This window comes from Plectrocnemia conspersa, unplaced genomic scaffold (assembly GCF_051122295.1).
Source record: "Plectrocnemia conspersa isolate PC_06_02 unplaced genomic scaffold, ASM5112229v1 ptg000010l, whole genome shotgun sequence".
NCBI classification, from domain to species: Eukaryota; Metazoa; Arthropoda; class Insecta; order Trichoptera; family Polycentropodidae; genus Plectrocnemia; species Plectrocnemia conspersa.
Window position 1 is genome coordinate 24,087,236 of NW_028277174.1, and position 16,560 is coordinate 24,103,795.

At 30.9% G+C, this 16,560-nt stretch overlaps 1 protein-coding gene across 1 annotated transcript; it reads right to left on the reverse strand.

Annotated features, from left to right (window-relative positions):
• Window positions 1-10,400: 10,400 nt before the first annotated feature.
• On the reverse strand, window positions 10,401-13,122 carry LOC148231089 (uncharacterized). Its single transcript, XM_088194642.1, has 2 exons — window positions 12,406-13,122; window positions 10,401-12,333 (listed from the first exon to the last, which is right to left on the reverse strand). The coding sequence occupies exons 1-2, from the start codon at window positions 12,996-12,998 to the stop codon at window positions 11,805-11,807; spliced, it is 1,122 nt and encodes a 373-aa protein (XP_088050768.1). The 5' UTR covers window positions 12,999-13,122; the 3' UTR covers window positions 10,401-11,804.
• Window positions 13,123-16,560: the final 3,438 nt, after the last annotated feature.

A 16,560-nucleotide genomic window follows, 5' to 3' on the forward strand; every position in this document is an offset into this window, starting at 1 on the left:
AAGCTGTAGTTTACCGATTCCTGATCTACAGTATCAATAAAAAAATATTTAAATAACCGAGTCATTTAAATTAGTAAGTGAAAGGTTGGCCTTTAAAGCAAAATAATGCACATTTCTAATTTAATATAAACTACAAAGAACTATATTCTAAAATAAACTCATCACAGCTACAACAAAGATAACGTCATATTCAACAGAAAAACAAGTCACTAACAAAGGAATCACTATTCAACTTTAGACGAATACTCACGTTGAGTTTGTGCATACAGCGGGTAGAAAAATCGTTTAAATCCGCTTAAAAATATCGCAATTTACAAATTTAATAGCTTATAGTAAATACTTTTTATATAAATAGAATTTCATGCAAATTTAATTTGCGCCCCACTAGCTCTAAATGGTTGAAAATAATATTTTTTTAATAGTTTACCAAGAAAAACCTAAGAATAACATACGGATTATCAAAAAGATGCTAACAAATGTATGGATTTTACAGGTATTGCAATACGCTGACCACAGAAATTTGAACTAAACTAAAAGGTAACGTCGTATTCGACACCAAATAACAAATGCACCACCCAAAAATTATAATATGATCATTTTACTCACCAGCAAAATATGGACTAGAAATACAATCTTAAATCAAGTATGAAGTGACTTATAGACAGACCAGCATTGTACTAATATTTTTATCCTATATTCTATGAAATAAACTTTTAATTCTTTAAAAATTACTAGTAATGCAATTTTTTATTAAATTGACTTGTCAGTTAAAGTTATTTTCAGATGAAAAAAAAATATACAAGCAAACTGCTTGAAAAAATATTAGGCTAAATTTGTAATTAAAAGGTACTATGCGAAACGTATTCAATTTATTATATATTAGTTTTAAGATCTTATGTGTAAAAATATGATTATTTTATATTTATTTGCAAAGTAATTAAAAATTACGTTTGATTTTGATTAAATAGATTTTTTTTTGATCAATAAACTATTCATATAATAAAAATATTTTAAATGTTTATTATATAATATATTGTGAATACGTAGTATTATCAATGTATAATTTATAACTCTCAACGTTCTAACTTACAAACGTATTTATTTATAAAACTAATTAATTTCAAAAGTGTATCAAAGTATGAAAATAATATTTTGTGAAAGGCAAAAGATTCATTAATTTTCAAGCAAAAGGGATTAACTCTAGTTCAGAGAAGCGAATAAAACTTGCTTGAATTTTTTATCAGTTTTCAGCATATTTATATAACTTTTATAAAACCCGTTTACGTTATTTCATAATACAAATATTTATAATAAACCAAAGTGAACTTAGTTCAAATCATGCATATTCGTAGCTCGAAAATTGTTAAATTAATACGGTTCACAAGTAAAGAATAATACTTTTAACCATTTAATGAAAAAATAATTTTGTTTTGCGTAATTGATGACAAATACTGTGTCAGTAAACATTAACTGTAACATTTCATAAACGATGAGAGAGAAACAGTGTTGTAAATTACAAAATATGATATTTTCTCTGTCAAAGCTTTCACGCTCGTTCCTGAATATGAAACCGTATGTAGTATGTGTTTAATGCATAAAAAGGTTTTTCTTGTAAATTGTTATCATTCGCTTATTGCGTGGGAATATATTATATATGTAATACGCATTTTTAATGTTAGCCCATCCGGACGCGAGTGGGTCGAAATGCGTTTAAAATGAGACTATAAAAAGGAAAAATGGTTTTAGTATTATATTTTTAAGCGAGGTTCATGAGAGCTTTGATTCATAAAAGGTGGGTTTATATTATGAGAATATACGAAGCGTGCGGATTTAAGCAGTAGTAAATTAATATTATGATTACATGATGAGGTAAAGTATGAAATAGTAATAATATAGGTCTTATTCAATGCTTCATATCAGCGAAAATTTATTTGTCATGTGATTTCGATCTAAAAATACTTTTAGTTAAATAGAAGGTTACGTAAATGATTTGTATGTATATGTGATAATGGCTATACGTATATATCTAATATATATCTTGAAATCTATAATTGTGGAATAAAATTTATATAGCTTAAAATTGCAACCAACGCAAAAATATTTAAAGACTTACTTATCTCGCATCAACGCATAATTTGATTATGTTTTATATAATATTAACTGAAATATTAATTGAAAAAGAACGTAAGAATAAGATAATTCGAATTTAAGCTAAAAAGATAAATATAGATACTAATTTATTATATATTTTAATAAAATACCGTGATTTTAAATTAATCGTAAATTAAACATATGGAAATTATTTACCCATGTCAAATAATTGTACATTATCGTGTTTTATAGATTCTGTTTTATGATTATGAATGTAACTATTTTTTTTTTTATGTTTTTTTTCTTATTTCTTTATTATTTTTTTATTTTACTATGAAACGATTAATTTCTTAAGACAAAATATATCGATCATAAAGACAAACTGAAATTAAGTTATAATAGTTTTTTTTAAATTAACTATATACTGTAATTAGTAAAACGTCCGTATTTCCCTGCAATTTGACGTCTAATAAGTATAAATATAACGTTAAATATAAACTTTTATATTATAAAGAAACTCCTTGTTGCATTAAAGTATTTCTTTGCAATTGTAAAACCTATTTTTTTATTATGAAAAATATTTAAGCAAAAAATATAAGTTTAGTTAAATATTTTTAACAAAAAGAATAAATGATAGAATGTCCTTTTAAGATTACCAACTCTTAACTGACATAAAGGAAGATGAGCTCCTATTTTTCGAGCCGATAAATACTACTTAAAAAAACACTAGCACTAATACATCTATTTACCAGTTTAATGTTTAAATAAAGTTTTATAACATAACATCAAATATTTCAATTACTTTAAGAACGAAGTGAAAAATAGTTGCTCTTCTCCTATTTTCATATTTACATACTTGTTTTATTTTATTTATTTAAATTAAATTAAGACAAACAGGTTACCCTAATGCTTCACAATGATCGAAAAAAAATATAAGCTTAAACATTATAAGAAAAACATTATTTTTCTATTTTTTCACTTTAGATTTCGTTGGGAACTTTCATTTAAATGGGTGTTCAACAACCACGACAACCAATATGATAATGCTTTTAGACTAAACTAAAATAACAATATTCCTAAAAAAATACCATATTTCTACTAAAAAAATTAAGAATAAAGATTCTAAAATATAAAAAAAGCTAAAACCTTGTAACCCAGTATAGTCATGAAAATCAATGTTTTTTTTGTTTAATGTACATTAAAATAAATATAGTAATGTTGGGTAATGAACGAGTGATATATATTTTTATAATCAAACTACAAAAACACAGGCAAATAAGAGCTACTTACAAATTCAATTGCTGCCGGACTTATGCAACACTAGACGTATTAAATCTGTGTAAAAATGTAAATGCTTTAATAAGGTTTTAAAAAATAAATTAAAAATAAAACCACCAATCGATATAAATTTACTTTAATTTTTCTCTCAAAGACCTGCCATTCTTAACCAATCATTGGGTTTTTGAGATGATTGGTCAAAAAGATAGAAAGACAAAAATTTTCTTAAGTTTGCCTAAACATAAGCTGAAATTCTGCTATAAAGAAATCACCTGCGCATAAATTTTCGTTACGAACTTCCATTACAGTTACCTATTCTACTCCCTACTTGAAATATATAAAAGTTTAGACCTGAACTTGGACCCAGCGGAGCTTACGCCAAATAAATATTGTATATAATATAATAATGAGAAAAACAAAAGTAGAATATATTAACATACATTGACAATCACTACAAATAGCAATATGACATAAAACTTGCAAGCCTAACTCAATTAAAATAGTCTTGAAAAAATAATAATGTTGCTATAAAAATAAAATTCGGATTAGAAATTCTAAGATACGTATATATTTAAGATATTCTAAGATATATTTTAGGTCATCAATGCTATTTGTTCAATGCACATTTAAATAAATTGCGTTTTGCGTTTTATATTACTTCTTTTCACTACATAGCATAACCAACCATTACCGAAATAACAAAAAAACACGAAGTAGCAATTATTCACTAAACAAATAGATAATCCGTACAAAATCCATTGTTGCCGGATTTATGCAATACTACTTAAAATAAACCTCTTAAAAAGTTTAAATGTTTTAATAAAATCAAAGTTAAGCTTCAAACCAAATCAGTGTTCTTTAGTTTCACTTATGAAGACATGCTCTTCTTGACCAATTATTAGGTTTTTAAAGTAATTTATCAAGAAATTTAGAACAACGATAATTGCTTCCCCTTTAATTTCTATACTAATATGTTAGCTGGAAAGCTGCAAAAAAAAAATTACTGATACTTAAACTTTTGTTTGAAACTTCTATTGCAATAACTAAATACACAAGAGCTTCGTTCTGAACTTGCATCTAACTAAAACTACCTCGTAAATAATTTTATATATAATAATGAGAAAATGTAATTAGGATACATCAGCATACATTAACAATAACTATATAATAAATATGACATACATAACACTTGCAGTCTATATTAAATTTAAAAATCTGGAAAAATACAAATTTTAGTATTTAATTAAGAGGCACAATAAAGAAAAAAATGTTTGTAACAAACAACAACCTATTGACTTATTTAAGGTTTTCTATTTTTTGCTAAAAAAATTACATATATATTTTGCAATATTGTTTTATCAAAATATTGTAAAGTTAAACATTAAAGGTTGAACTTAGAAACTAGAAGCAGATGGCTATAATTCTCTCGTAATTACTAAATAACTTAACGATATTTCACTGTTAATCTAAGCTATAAAATATACAAAGAAAATCCTCTCATGGCCTATTTTTATTTGACGAAGCTATGAAGCCGGGATATGAAAAGAATCTAATGGAGAAACTTGAATTTCGGATTAGATATGGATTTTTATTATATATTATATGTATTTATTAACATACATATTCAGGTTATGGACTTTTACGCCAATGCACTCAGCACAGATTTTCTTACAATAATAACGTTAATGGCTTGTACACAATGGGTACCAACTGAAATTACCTGGATGTAAAAAAAGCAATAATAATAGACAGACAGTCGGATAGCTGTGCTCATTAGGGAGTTGTCCAATACTCATGTTGTTGTTTATTGTACTTTAAACAATATTCGGTGAAACACAAAAACAACGCACTTTTATAATCTACAGATTGTGGATATTCCCTACCAGCAACTTGAAGAAGTGCTTTTATTAGTCCACTCGTCGATGCGTCTTGAGAGAATCATATCCCAGCATACCTTGTAAGAATTTTATTGGAAATAAATATGTATAATATTTATATTCCCTCATATAAAAGTAAATCAATTTTTTTATTTGGCAATCAGATCAGAGAACCATGCTCGATGGTAAAAATGAATATGTGAGTGTAGTAGATTTTCAAACTTTATTTTTTTCTGTTAGACTAACACTTTAAAAAAATGTTTTTTTTTTTGACCATCATGTACATATATTCGGATAAATTATGCACGTACGCATCAGTGTTTAGCGCTTGTAAAATCACGCACAAGCACTCGAAGACGGTCCCACTCGAAGCGTGATGAAGAGTCGTCGCGTCGGCGACATGCGAGGCGTCAATCAGCCGGTACGGGCGGGGGAACGGGGACCATTGTACCGGAACGGTCGCAGGAAACGTCCCTTTGATTGATTACGTGACTCGATTGTGCCGCAATTCCATTAGCCTAAGTGAATTCTTTTTCACCTTCGCTTGGATAATTGCTCTTTCTCTCTCTCTCTCTCTCTCTCTCTCTCTCTCTCTCACTCGCCCCCTTTGTTTTGCCCAAAATGAAAATAATTTATATACGCAATAAAAAAACAACATCACGATTGGATGAATGGGGGAAACGTTTGATCGGCTGGATAATGATTTAGGTGCTTTTTATTGTTCAAATCGTGTTTGGTAATGTTATTTATTAATTACATCGTATGAGGTTTGTTGTTTTAATAAAAAAAAATATTTGTAATGGCGTGAAATTGAAATTGTTCAAAGGGATTGTGGAATTCATAGAAAGTCATAAATATAAATAACATCAGTATCATAAATAAATAATATATCGTTCTAATTGGATTTTATGGAATGGCAAATTAATGCATTCAAAAAACCTAGCTCACTAGGAATTCTGTGTCGAGACAATCCGAGAAATTATTCCTGGTCAGTTTCAGATTTTTCGCTGTTTCGAGTCGGAATTTAAAAAAAAAACTAACCCGAAAACCGAGACTTCTTGGTTTATATAATATTTCGTACATTTAATGCTTATTATAAAATCTGCATAGTCGAAAACACTCAAATAACCCATATTCGCTTAGTGAACAAGTAGGTAGCAGCAAGCGTACAGTTGAAAATAATTCGTCAATTTTTTTCATATTTAGATTTATCGATCTTTTGAAGAAAATCTTTTGACGTTGTTTGTAAAGTTTGAGTATCATTTAAAACAAAATTAATTGCAAGAGAAAAAATATTTCGAATTCTACGATACTTTGCTATAAGTAATAAAAGATACGAAGAAAGAAATACAGAAGAAAGATCTCTTAAAAAATTTATTTTGTTTATTGCAACCATAAGTTTATCTTTTGATTCAGCCTAATACGTTCTGTACTTTACGGTTTTCGACGTATAATTATAAACACAGATTTCTTACTACAATTTATCTCTCCTATTTACAACTATCATTTACAATAAGATCAGTATCTATTTTATTATTTCAATGTTTTTTGTATGCTTGTTTAAGCCCAAAATGAATAAATGCCAAGCAAAAGTTTGGGAGCATTTCAAAATATTATAAAATAAGTCAGCTCAATGCATCAACTGACCGAAGCAAATTTTTAATAAGGGATTAATAAAAAGCTTATTGAACGGATCCATAAACATTACATTGGAAAATCTCAGAAACGGAATCCCAGAACAGTGCGAAAAAAATTTAAATTAATCAGCCATCACCATTAAACTTCGTGAAAAATAAATCGCTCAATGAAATTGTCGCTCTTCTGGCTGCTGAAGACGGTTTGTCAATTAAAACGATCACAAATAAGCGTTGATTTGAAAATCTATCAGGGAAAAAAGGATACAGGTGGCCCTCGACTTTCGAACATTCGACTTTCGCACAATTCGCTATTTCGAACATTTAAAAAAAAAAACAATTTTTTTAAATTTAATTTTTTTTTTAAAAAAACGTTCTGATAGCGGTGAATCTTTTGCTTCAATCGGACGTTCGTATGATACAAACAGGTCTATGATATGATTACTTTTGCAAAATAAAAATATAATTAAGGAATATATTCAAAATTGTGGAAAATAAAGATATATTTCCACAATCTTTAATGATATGTTTCCAAAAAAACAGCGAAAAAAAAACATGAATGAAATGGAAAATCTTTGTCATCGTAGATCGATCACCAATATCAAAAATATGTCCCTCTGAGTATTTCAATTACTCAAACAAAACCTCTTAGTTTGCACAAAGACTAGAAATAGATTAAAAAAATATTTTAACACGGTTTTTCAAGAAAGTAACGGTTGGTTTTACAATTTTAAAATGAGGTATTCTTTTCATAATATTAAATTTACTAGAGAATCGTCTGATGCGGATAAAGATGCTGCAAAAGAATTTATTTCCTAATTATTTAAAATTAGTGAAGATGTAGAATATTCCTCTAGCCAAATATTTAATGTAGATGAGACAGGTTTATTTTGGAAAACTCTTTAACAATGAAAAATATGAATGAAGCCTTCACGACCTTGACAATTTTTTAAATATTATGAAAGATTGTGATATCAATGGAGAACGCATATCTCAAGGGCTTGGGGCGATCAATAAAAACATAGCATGTTATAAAATACTATATGAAGAAAAGAAAAAGAATAGTGGAAAACAGTTAACTCTTGATAACTTTTCAAATGATACACCCGCAAACCTCACTTAAACGCCTCTTAAACATCTTATATTTACTTGATAAATAAATATTTTAAAATACACACAAATTCAATTTTTTTTACTTCCCTCGACTTTCGTACATTCAACATTCGCACACATTTTCAGGAACCAATTATGTGCGAAAGTCAAGGGCTACCTGTACATAACTGAGAAACTAATCGTATACCATGAAATTGATTTAATTTTTTTATTATAATAAAAAAAAGATCATTAGTTAAATAAATAATCATATAGAGCTAGGTGCTCGCTTCAGTCTGGCATAGAAGGTACTTCAATATTAGTAGTGAAAAAAATATTTGCAATTTAAGACTAGACTTCATATCAAGAAGATGTGATTTTTCTGAAAATCTGAAGAATTGTTGAGAGCAGTTTGGAAAAATTCGAAAATGTATTTATAACCGACATTGTGTCAACAACAACTGACGGAGCCATTGAAATGGAAAAAAATGGACGCGAATGTCTGGTCAAAAATCAACCATGCATTAATCATGCAATTTATCTAACCATTTTAAACATTTTATACCGAAAAAAGGATGAACAAGATAATCAGGAAAAGTAGATAAATTCTTTACCAAAAACTACGGTTGAAACTAAGCTTTAACAACGCCCTAAATGCATTTCGTAAATTCTAAAAATATCTTGAATCACAATATTAGATCAATATATGAAATTTATTTAATAACATACTTTATGTTACTATTTTAAAAGTAACCTAACACTTAAGTAAAACAAAATGCTTCATAGTGCAACGTATCGAAGTTTAAATAAGGTAAAATATCTTTTAAGAATTCAAGCGTAACATCACTAAAGTTTCGCGTTTTTTTTTTTTTTTTTTTTTTAAATGTTTATTTCAAAAATAATTTAGTTTTATACAAGTTATAAATTACATGTTTCTGGCTTTTAGCCATTATCATGTTTACAAGCGAAATTACAATAGTTTAAATAAAAATAGAGGCAACAATATGCAATATTTAATAAGTAAAATTTAAGGAGAAAATACTAAAACCTTTATACAATAAGAAAAAGAAAATAAAATAAATAAAATATAAGATACATAATTAAAAATAACACTTACGAACTGGGGCTATTGAAGTCGTGGTTACAGATTTGCTATCAAAGCATTATGTGCTTAGGCATTTTATGTTTATACTTGAAATTTAGTGTGACTTTGTCATAGTTACCAATTTTTGCAATTAATTTATTATTATGTTCACGCGAGATATTTTTGTAATAATTTATCGTATTATTAATAATGTGATTTTTAATTGTAGGTATAGAATATCGAGTGTGGAGTTTCTTTAAATTAGTATAATATGGGGTGTTATAAATTATTTTTACAGCTTTATTTTGAATTACTTGTAACTTATTAAAATTATTTTTACACGTATTACTCCACACTGGGCAAGCGTATGTTAATATCGGTCGTATTAATTGTTTATATAATAAAATTTTGTTTTTAATCGTCAACGCGCTTTTTCTGTTAAAAATGGGTCTCAGAGCTGAAATGGCGGCAAGCCCTTTAGACCGTACTTCTTTTATATGCTTTGTATATTTTAATTTAGAATCTAAGTGAAGACCCAGATACCTAACACTCGTTTTCCATTCAATGTTTTTGCCCTGCTCGGTTTTTAAAGGCGGAGGCAACGGTTGCCGGCGCATCGTAAAAATGATTGCCTCAGTTTTATCGTCGTTTATTTTTATTTTCCACTTTTTTAAATGTTTATTTAAGTTATGCAAAGATTTTTGTAGTTTTGTTGCTATTGGTTTAAGACCATATGAACTAGTTAAAACGGCCGTATCGTCCGCGTAAATAGAGAGACTGGTGTTTTTTAAAATTGGAATATCGTTTGTATATATTATATAAAGATACGGCCCAAGTATGCTCCCCTGAGGAACCCCGGCTGGTATTTTACGCGGTGTCGAATTATCGTTATTTAAGGAGACGACATAGCTTCGATCTTGGAGGTATGATCGGATAATTTGTATCAGATAGTGTGGGGTTTTGTACCTATCTAGTTTGTATACTAGCCCTTCATGCCACACAGTATCAAATGCCTTCTCTACGTCTAACATTAAAAATCCTGTGCTTTTTTTCCTGTTAAAATTCGCAGAAATGTGCTCCGTGAGTCTATTAAGTTGATGCGTTGTTGAGTGTCCTTCGCGGAAGCCAAATTGTTCGTCAATGATTTTACTATTTAGACACTCTTTTAAACGTGATAAGATAATCTTTTCAAATAATTTACTTAGGGACGGTAGTAAGCTAATCGGTCGGTAATTTAATGGGATGCTATCAGCTTTACCGGGTTTTTTTATCGGAATTATTTTTGCAACTTTCCAAATACCTGGAAAATACCCAATAGATAAGCAAAAGTTAAATATATTAGTTAGGAAATGAAAGCATTTAAATGGAAAGTTTTTTATTAAGATGTTATCTAATCGGTCAATTCCCGGAGCTTTATTATTTTTAAGTGATTTTGCAATGTTATAAATTTCGAACGGGGTAATTTCGTTAATAGTTTTCTTATCTATTCTAGTTTTATCAAGTCTTTGAATTGAACGATCAACTTTACTCTGGGTTTTTAGATGCGTATAATTTTGCGTTAGCACATAGGATGTAGAGAATGCATTAGCTAATACCTCAGTTTTTTGTATGTTCGAGGTTACTATGTCGTCTCCATTTTTTAACGGCGGAATGTCTGAATATTTATTTTTAATTGATTTAGCGATTTTCCATAATGAGTTATCTGCTGGATTTAGTTTTTTCAGTTTACGCGACCATGAATCATTTTTAATTATTTGGATTTTTACGCGGATATCACTGGTTAATTTATTTAATAAAGTTTTAAGCTGGGGTGATCTATTTTTTTGCCATTGCTTTTTAATTCTGTTTTTGATTTTTATATATTCGATAATTTCTGGAGTTAATTTTACTTTATTTGGTATATTTTTACGCGTCGGTATAAATGATAGTTTACCCTGCTCGATTAAATTTGTAAAAAAATTAATATCATCGTCAATTTGCCTGGTGTTTTGTAAAGTGTATATCTGTGGAGCGCCGTGTAGACGACATTCAATGAAACTTCTAAAACCTTTCCAGTCAGCTCTTCCGTAGTCAAAAAATATTTCAGGGATGACCTCAACATCGCCTTCCAGAGCAAAAAACACAGGAAGATGATCCGAAGATAGAGCTTGGATGCAGTGCATCCCCGAAATTGGCGTAAAACCTTTGACTAATGCGAAATCAAGAGTTGATGGAGACATGTTATTAAAAGGATAGTGTGTGTGTGAATTTGGAAAGTGAATATCCGTGTCAGTATCGTGCAAGTAGTTAAAGAGCATGGAACCGGATCGATTGGTACTAGAACAATTCCAGTGCGAGTGCCTGGCGTTGAAATCTCCGCTTAATATAACAGAGCTTCCAAGTCCAAGCACAGCATCTAGATCACTCTGCAACAATTCGTCTCCGGGTGAGTTGTATGCGGCAGCAATTGTGATGATTTTATTATTATTATTAATTTGGATCGCGACAGATTCTAAGTTAATTACGTCGGGATTTATACGCGCGTGTTTTATAGATTTTTTAATAAAAATCGCAACCCCGCCACCTGGCCTTGAGAGTCGGTCTCTCCGGAGGCAAACAAAGTTCGGCAAAGATATTTTAACGTGAGGTTTAAGATACGTCTCGGTAACTATGACAATGTCAATTTTATACTCACTGATCAATAGCTCCAGCTCGCCAGTTTTGTGTCGAATTCCACGTGAATTCCACGTCAGCAAATTCAATTTCTTCTTAGAAGAGGACATCAAGGTACTCTACCATCATGATGGCTATCTCCATTTTGCTCGCACACTTGCCAGCTTTGACCCGAATCTCCTGAAGTACGAGGAGCATCTTCCGTAGATCCGAGGACGACATGGGGGCATCCTCTGCGCCGGTGTTTGGTGCTGCTGTCGGCTCTGGTTGTGATCTTTGAGCCTGTTTGAGATTAGCGGCCGCAGCTGAGAAGTTCTTGGCCGGTTGGGATGGTCGGAGTGCGGGAAAATGCTCCTGAACTAAGTTAAATGTCGGGCCAGGTGCAGCCGGGGCGACAGCCGCGACGGTAGCTGGCCTTTGATGTCTCCTCTGAGTCTGGACAAGATACTCCTTCCTGCGAGGGCAGTCCTTGAAGTTGGCCGGATGATCTCCTTCGCATCCGATGCATTTCGCTGGTGTCTCACGATCCGTTTTCGAGCAGTCAGCGGTTGCGTGGCTGCCGGTACATTTGACGCATCGTGGGGTTCGGTGGCAGTTTTTGGCTGCGTGTCCATAAAGCTGACATCTGAAACATTGGGTTAAATGTCCATTGTTACGCTTATACCTTTCCAGAATGGCCTTGGCGAAACAAACGTACCGGATGTTTTTGATTGCAGCTGTCTTGGTATCCGAAGAGAACTGAACCAGGTAGAGGCGAGAACCTCCTAGTACCTCCGTCTTTGTCTTCATTGTCGTCACTTTGACGACATTGAGTCCTTGCCTTTGGAGGTCAGCAGCTATGTCTTGAGTTGGAACTTCTGGTAGTCCTTTCAGGACAGACTTTACTGTCTTGTCCTCGTCAGTGGTAAAGGTATGAAATGGGCGATGCCCCCTCAATCCTTCCATTAGTAAGGCTCGTTGCTCGAGCGAAGAACACTGGACGGACACGTTGCCCTTTCCAGTGTAACGCAACGTGAAGTTGCTGGATTTGGTGACGGATTTAATAAGGTCCGTCGTTTGAAGATGTGAGCCCGTGACCTCCATAATCACAGGCGGAACTCTGCTTGATTTGCTTCCTAATACCTCGGGAAGCTTTTCGAACCTGTTTTGGCTCGGGGTTGGTCCGGGGCTCCTGGACTCAGTGGATGGTCTGGCAGTTTTTTTCGGAAGTTGCCATTCCGAATCTTGACTGGGGTTAAGGAACGCCTTAATCGTCCCCACAGAACGCTTACGCGTCTGCGCCTTTTTCATGGCGCTGTTGTTTGGTAGGCAGTGAGCAAAATTGTTCAGCGGCGCAGCTGGCAGGTCCGAGTGTGTACAGCAGCGCGGTCTACGCACAGAGCACGAGGTGCGTCCGTACACCGCGAAGGCACAAAGCGGAATGAAAGTTTCGCGTTGAGTTATCTCATAAACAAGGTGTAACATAAAAACCATCTAAAACAGCAAACTGAAAGGTAATAACCGCTAATATACATGGGTTCAGTTTTATTGCTTGGCGTATATTCTTGACTTCCAAGAAGCCAGTAGTTAAATTCGTTTTCTCTTTCTCTCATTGGTATGCTTTTATTTTCATTATTTTTCCGTAAACTAGGTAAGGCTATATTTACGCAACTCAATTCAGAATTATTTTATAAATTTAATTTATTGGTGTTTGGTAGATATAAATTCTTCTAGGTAAATTAATATAGAGCTTCCATTTTTTCAATGAAATATAAAAATACGAGAAGGCAAACAATTTCTTGCTTCTCGGAAGTCAGTAATTCATTTATGTCAAAAGCAATTAATAGACATTTGAACGAAACGTAAACGTAGAGAAATTGAGAGGATTCCACGCCATATCAGTCGACGCATTTTCCAAAGTTTTTAAGGATTCAAAAAATATAACACGATTTATTTTAATTTATAATGCAAAAGCATTATTTAAACATAATATGATGTATCAATAAAAATAAATTATTACCAGCTTTTCCAGCGTCTACTTCGTCTTCAAAATCACATCTATTTAGCCACAAAATCAAAACCATTTAATATATATAAATATATTTAAGGAAATTCAGCATTAAATTGAAAATATACTTCGATCATTCTCTCTTTTACACGAAAATATAAAATTATTATCAGCAAGTAAAAATTTTACGCTTTTTTGAAACATTTACATTACAAAAATAAAACACCTCAATTTCACCACAGTATTTTTAGATCACCCTATATAATATTTCGTATTGTTAAATAACGGGGTTTGTTTTGATTTTATATTCTCAATTAGTCGGCAGAAAAGCTTCGTGTCTCCTTAACATAAAGCCGCATAAATCGAACAGATTAAATTAGTAGACACAAAACGAGCCGTTTTAATAAGTCAGTAACGGTTTATTACATAACCGATATCGGGCCGTAATTTGGTCGTGCAAACGTTTTAAAACGTTAATAACAAGCGCTCACCAACCTTAATCACATACGCGCACAAGAGTAAATATTAGGCTTCGATTAAGAATAAAATATTTAAGCGATAACCGAAAATATCGTACCCACAACCAAAGCTCGATAATAATTAGTCGATTAATACCCAATCGCGTATATTTCTCTTACAGGGCGAGTCAGAAGTATTTAAAGAATTGTGGGAGAGCTGAATAGTTTATTAGAAAGTTCGGAATAGTTTCGAGTTATTTTGGTGGCGGATTCCGCGGTTGATTGAGTAGTCTAGTTTTCGCTGAAATAGAATTTGGTCAACGTCGAATCAATAGAATGAATATTTATTTTACTTTGACCTTCAAATCTAATTACGTTAAAAAAAATTAGCTAGCAAATAGCTTTGCATGCAGCTGTATTTAACTTTTACGAATTATTTCTTACCTAAACGGTAGATGCGTAAAGATTTATTCATTACAAATTTGACCATCATAACTTGATAGCTTTTTGCAATGCGTTATAATGGTCTAATAAAATATTACCAACAATTAATTCAAATATACAATACATCAGCTCAAACATGCACTCATACACATATAAACAAACATATTATTTAAAGCATTTGTTTGGCAAGCTCAATGAGAAGGTGGATAGCTCGTGTTGAGGAACGATAATTTGATTGCAACAGTCAAGAATTAGAGACACAATACAAATACGCATACGACGTGTAATCCCCTTTGTATAAATATATCAAAAATATCATTTGAATACTCTCAAACAACAAGAAGTACTTCGCTTCACTTGAACTAGGTACATACAATGGAGTCATATTCGAGGACGCGCAAACTAACGTATCGTACAGAACGCGAATCTCGTTCAAGCTACACTTCCAAGTTATCAACGAAAGTATTTTTAATCAAAGCACTTTTGCTCAAACTATAAGAGAATATATATTTTTTTAGTTTTAAATTACAGACGAAAACCATGTTACTGGTGCACTAAAATATTTATTACTTTTTTGCAAACATTTCTATTTATTATTTTATTTTAGGCTCACATACACCGATAAATGGCAAGGTTTTTTTAAAATAGATAGTTGAATAGTTGAAAATATAAGTCAAGTATTGTGGTTACGCTATATATATTCCAAGACGATCTTCGGTTTTGACCATAATTTTTTAAAATCAGTATCGGTACAAAATTTTAAAATAGTATCACTATTTAACAAATTTGTATAATTATTTAACAGTTTATCAAAAATATAGTCATGTATTGAAGTATAACACATGTAACATATTTCAGCTTAAATTTTTATAGGGATGTTTCAAAAAATAATTCAAGGATGTTGTACTAGCGATATGATGCTAAAACTTTTTAACTGCGCAATTAACGTTTTTAAAAATAGTATTATTTATGCGCTTTTTAAGATAGTCGACCATTTTTTCAGAAACAAGCAAAAATAAAGTTTTTTTTTAGTAACACGCTTATCTCAAATATAAACTATTAGCAAAACCTACAAAAAGCACTGTTATGTATTTTGCGCAAATATTTTAATATTAAATAATAATAATATTAAAAAATATTCCAGTAATACCCCTATCACTAATGATTAGTACAGGAAGAGTAAAAGAAAGCAAATGGATGATTGATATTATCTTATTTTTCAGAGAAAATTAAAGCCAATAAAATGCTAGATAAAATTCACCTATCTTCAATATATCACTTTTAATTCATAAATATAGAGCTTGAGTACGTAGATCCTCGATATTAAAGCTTTTCCACTTCGATCGTCATATTTTGTTTAGATAGTCCGACACTGAAAGTCGTCAGGAGCTAACAAAAGCTTGGAGTGACTTGAAGATTTTTCGACAAAAAGTCACGGCACAAAGGAGCTATAACTCTAATTATTAATTTATTAATGGAATTTTGATTGATGAAATATATATTTTTATAACTTGAATTTCTAAACATCTAGGCTTTTTAAATACCCTAGACAAGGACCACAACTCGAAGGTATTTTTCGTGACCTCATATCCGAAATTTTTTAATGCTTTAAAAATAAAGCATTCTTTTATAATTCACTATAGAACTGTATATTGATTTTATATGATTGAAATATGCTAAGCTTTCTGCTGGATATTAATTTTTTTATTATTTTTGTAGAACAAATTACAAGAAATGTGTATTATCAGTGAAAATATATTTTCTTTGACATTAATAATTATTAGAACACATTTTCACTGGTGTATATATATTTATACTAGTGAAAATATAATTTATATGATAGTGGAATTAAATGCTTTTCTAATTTCAGTCATTTAACAAACGTGAAACGTGTAAAAAATCGACAAAAGTGGTGTTTCTCAACCGACAGTTATGAAAGCCACCAGCGAATTTCGTTTCAAAA

Coding starts and splice junctions, on each gene's coding strand:
- LOC148231089 (XM_088194642.1), bottom strand. CDS start 12,998: ATGAAAAAGGCGCAGACGCGTAAGCGTTCTGTGGGGACGATTAAGGCG. Junction 12,334..12,405: donor GCTGCAATCAAAAACATCCG/GTACGTTTGTTT, acceptor CCAATGTTTCAG/ATGTCAGCTTTATGGACACG.